Source organism: Mus pahari, chromosome 21 (assembly GCF_900095145.1).
Source record: "Mus pahari chromosome 21, PAHARI_EIJ_v1.1, whole genome shotgun sequence".
NCBI classification, from domain to species: Eukaryota; Metazoa; Chordata; class Mammalia; order Rodentia; family Muridae; genus Mus; species Mus pahari.
This window is the reverse complement of record NC_034610.1, coordinates 21,233,199-21,237,797: the sequence shown is the minus strand read 5'-3', so window position 1 is coordinate 21,237,797 and position 4,599 is coordinate 21,233,199. Positions and strand designations below refer to the sequence as shown.

Genomic DNA, 4,599 nt, shown 5'->3' with positions numbered 1-4,599 from the left:
AAGAAAAAGAAAAAGAAAAAGAAAAAGAAAAGAAGGCAGGCAGGCTGGGAATATAGTACAATGATAGAGAAAAATACCCTACACACCAATCTGATGGAAGCATTTTCTCAAATGCCTTTTTCCCAGATGACTCTAACGTGTGTCGAAAAATGACAGAAATTTATCAGTACAGGGAACATTTCCCTAGCATGCATAAAGCCATAGGTTCAATCCAAAGCAATACACACATCTTTTTAAAAAAAAATGTTCCACAAACATTTAGCAATTGAAAGTCATTATCAAAGAACCCCCTACCCTCACTAATTTCTTGTTTTTAATTTGGATATTTTATTTATTTACAGTTCAAATGTTATCACCTTTCCCATTTTCCCCTCTGAAAACCCCCTATGCCACCCCCCTTTACCCTGCTTCTATGAGGGTACTCACCCAACCACATACCCACTCCCATCTCTCCACCCTAGCATTCCTCTACACAGGGGCATCGAGCCTTCACAGGACCATGGGCCTCCCCCTCTCACTGATACCAGATAAGGCCCCTTCAGCTCCTTCAGTCCTTCCCATAACTCCTCCAATGGGGTCCCTGTGTTCCATTTCTATGCTACTACAAGAGGCTTAAACAGTAAAACAGGGCTGTCAAATCTAATAACTTGAATTTGATCTCTGGGACTTTTCATGGTAGAAAGAAAACTGTTGCCCTGTGACTTCAGCACCTACAGTAGCATATGAACTTGTGTACACAAAATAAAATTTAATAAGAAATTTTTAATTAAGAAAAAAGGTATTACAGACCTGATCACAGAATATTTTATCTATTACTCAGATGAGAATGACTCCCAAGGTACATTGATGCTGTAGAATTCAACAATGCTGGGTTTAAAAAGACCAACAAGACTATCTAATGGCTTTGTTCTACACCACTAGTTACAGAAATAGCACTTATTGTTGGGGCAACAGTTACAACTATAGAGAAGGAGAAAAGAACGGAAGGAAAGCAGAGGTGTGGGGGGGGGGGGAATCCCTCCAGGAGTCCTGGTCAGACAGCCATGCTCTTCCTCTTTCAAACACCCCCACCCCAATCTGGTGGACCAAAAAGAAGTTTTAGGAGCAAATATGAGCTATATAAAAGATGGATACAGGTTCTTCAATAAACTTTCTAAAAGCCACAGACTACACAATACTGTGATTATTGTAAACTACGGCATTTGGAGTGACAATGATGTCAAATGTAGATATACTAATCGTAATATACCATTCTAGTTGGGGGGATGCTGATAATGGGGCACTTTAGGTGATAATTTGGAAGTTTCTGACCCAACCTTAAATTTTCTGAAAACTTGTGGTCATATTTAGTTATAAAGATTATTATTTGAAGTAAAAAGAATATAGAAATGGCTTAACATTGGCCCAAATATACTAATTTGTTAAATCAGTATCCCCCCCTAAAGCCACTCTTCTTGTTGTTTTGAGGAAGACAGCCCAGACTGGCATCAAACTTACTCTGTATCCAAGGCTGGTTGGAACCCCTAACCCTCCTAGCCCACCCCCACCCCCAAGAATTGGGATCATAAGTGTTTCCACTGTAACTGTACTTCCCTTATCTTAAGACACTTCTTAGCTAGGAATAATGGCTGGTACCTATAACTGGGAAGCTCAGGTAGAATGATTATATTTCTGATCAGCCAGCATAAGGGAAACCCATGTTTTTAAAAAATCAAAACAAAAAGATGGCTCAGTGATTAAGAATGATTGCTGCTATTCCAGGACTTAAGTTTAGTTCCCAGAACTCACATGACAGTTCCAGAGTCATTTGGTCTCCTGGGGGAACCATACACACATGCACATGGTACACATACATGTAGGCAAAATACCAAAATGCATAAAAAAAAATTTAGGAAAAAAAAAAATAGCCAGTAGTGGTGGCGCACGCCTTTATCCCAGCACTCAGGAGACAGAGGCAGGCAGATCTGAGTTTGAGGCCAGCCTGGTCTACAGTGTGAATTCAAGGACAACAAATGCTACAGTGACAAACCCTGTTTAGAAAAACAAAATGTTGAAACACACACACACTCATGCATACACATACACACAGAGAGAGCCAGACATAGTAGTGCAAGTCTTTAATCAGCACATGGGAGGAAGAAGCAGGCAGGTCTCTGTGAGTAAGGCCAGCCTGGTCTACAGAGCCAAACTTTAGGACTATATAAAGAAGAAACTATGTCTCAAAATCTACAACCACCAACCTCTGCTTCTTTTTTCTTTGCACGAACTTTCTCCACTTCCATAAGAATCTTCTGGGATTCGTCCACATTTCCTTCAGCTCCTAGCTGCTCAGCTTTAGCAAGAAGTTTTCCTATTTCTTCATTTAATTCATGTACCTTTTCTGCCTAAGGACAGAGAATCAGATACTGAATATCAATACAAAAGAACGAAGTATCTCTTTTTATTGCTGCATGTCTGCCCTATTCCCCTGAAAATAAACAAATAAACATCTTAAAATCCAGATTCAGCCACACATATATCTAAAGACTTAAAGTTCAGTGGCAATGTAAACTGGTGGCCTATGATCTAACATTTGGATAGAGGCTGGGGGTTGGGGGGGGCGGGAGAGGGTTGGGGTATCATGAGTTCAAGATCATTCTCACATAGCTGGTTCAAGGCCAGCTAGAACCATAAAACACCCTGTGACATCCTTACTGTCATTACACCAGACTCTAAGTAAGACAGCATGCTCCACTGCATGCTGGTTTTGATTTGGAATGGCACACAGATCATCTTAAAAGTGACACTTTAGAAGATACTCTGCACGTCTTTTGTGTTCTGGATATGGGTAGTAAAATGTCAAGGTTTAACATACAAAGTCAAGCAAAATATCCAATTACTAGGATTATCAGCACAATAGCATCTTTTTTTAATTAGTAACTTCGTACAGCCTAAGAAGTTTTAATTAGATCTGCATACCTTTAATCCTAGCACTCAAGAGGCAGNCAGATCACTGTAAATTCAAGGCTGACCTAATCTACTTAGTTAGACCTTGTCATAAAAAGAATAAAACAAAGGCAGGCAGGGAGTATACAGGTGCCTGTGACACACAAATGCTTGGTCACAGACTCTGTCTCCAATGAAAACAGCCAAGTCAGAAAGCACCATCTATCCTGAATCCTCACCCAGTGTGAGGGTGAGAGAAAAAAAATGAGTTATAGCAGTTACTTAATATACCTTAGCTGAAACTTCTGCACTGATTTCCTCCTGTGTTTCAGCCAGCCGCTTTTTGGCAAGTTCGGTTCTCCGATCACACTCTGCAATGAAGGACTCTAAGTGATCCATAGCCTAGTTTGGGAAAAGCAGAGAGTTATGATCAATACTACATAGGGTTTTTTTGTCATTGTATGGCTTTTATTTGAGAAGAGGAGTGCTGGAGATTAAACCCAAGACCATGAATATGCTAGGAAAGCACTCTACTAAATTACATCTCCAGACTAGCTTCCTTGGACAAAGTCTCATAGACAAGGCTGGCCCAAAATTTGATATGTGTTCTAGACTGGCCTTGAACTCACAATCTTCTTCAGAGTACTGAGGACAACCAGGCATGCACAGCATATTCTGTCAACACTCCATAGTCTACACCTATGTGTGTGATAGAAACACAAGCCTGTATTTCTTTGTTTGGTTGTTATCGTTTTGAGATAGGGTCATACTACGTAACACTTGTGGGCCTGAAATTCCTTATATACATTAGGTGGGCACATCTTTGTAATTTCTGGCCAGCCAGGGTTACATATGAGATCTCATAAAAAGTAATTACAATTCCTATCTCTGCTACTGGTATTTGTAGTGACACCATGAGCCTACCAATATATTATGATTGTTTTGTCAAACCAAATGGCTGAATTACTTATTTCCAAACTTATAGAAGGATCTCCAACTCTCTGAAATATTACCAAGTGAACTAAGGAAATCGCTTGGTTGGTCAAGTGTTAGCTGTACAAACTGTAGCACCTGAATTCAATCCCTCCAAAGTATGCACATGGCAGAAAAAGAAAACCCTTATCATTCCAGCACTGAATAGGTGGAAACAGGTGGATCTCCTAGGCTTCCCAACCAACCAGCCTTGGTACATCCCAAGCTAATGAGAGACCCTGTCTCAAATAACAAGGTGAGGAACTGGAACGATAACTTAATGGGTAAGGGTACTGACACCAAGCCTGATTAATCTAAGTTCAGTCCTTGGAACCCACATGATAGAAAGAGACCCAATTTCTACAAGTGTGTGTGTGTGTGTGTGTGTGTGTGTGTGTGTGTGTGTGTGTACAAGCAAATAAATGTAAAAATAAACAAAAATATTTAAAGGTATATAATAAATAATAAGATGAAAACAAACAACAACAAAAGTCCCACAAGTGGATAGCACCTATCAAAAAACACCCAAGCTTGTTCTCTGGTCCCACAGGCATACAGCAGAAGGCTGAGGCAAGAGGATTATTAGGAGTTAAGAGGACAATTTGGAGCCGGGCATGGTGGCACACACCTTTAATTCCCCCCAGCACTCGGGAGGCAGAGGCAGGCGGATTTCTGAGTTTGAGGCCAGCCTGGTCTACAGAG

At 40.5% G+C, this 4,599-nt stretch overlaps 1 protein-coding gene across 3 annotated transcripts in view; it reads right to left on the bottom strand.

The window, feature by feature from the left end:
- Luc7l (LUC7 like) overlaps positions 1–4,599 on the bottom strand; it is a 36,660-nt gene that overhangs the window by 17,389 nt on the left and 14,672 nt on the right. For all 3 annotated transcript variants that reach the window (XM_021221321.1, XM_021221322.2, XM_029533019.1), the window contains 2 exons: positions 3,217–3,327; positions 2,241–2,384 (listed from right to left, as the gene is read on the bottom strand). In XM_021221321.1, the coding sequence (XP_021076980.1) occupies positions 2,241–2,384; positions 3,217–3,327 (255 nt within the window). The remainder of the gene's footprint in view (positions 1–2,240; positions 2,385–3,216; positions 3,328–4,599) is intronic.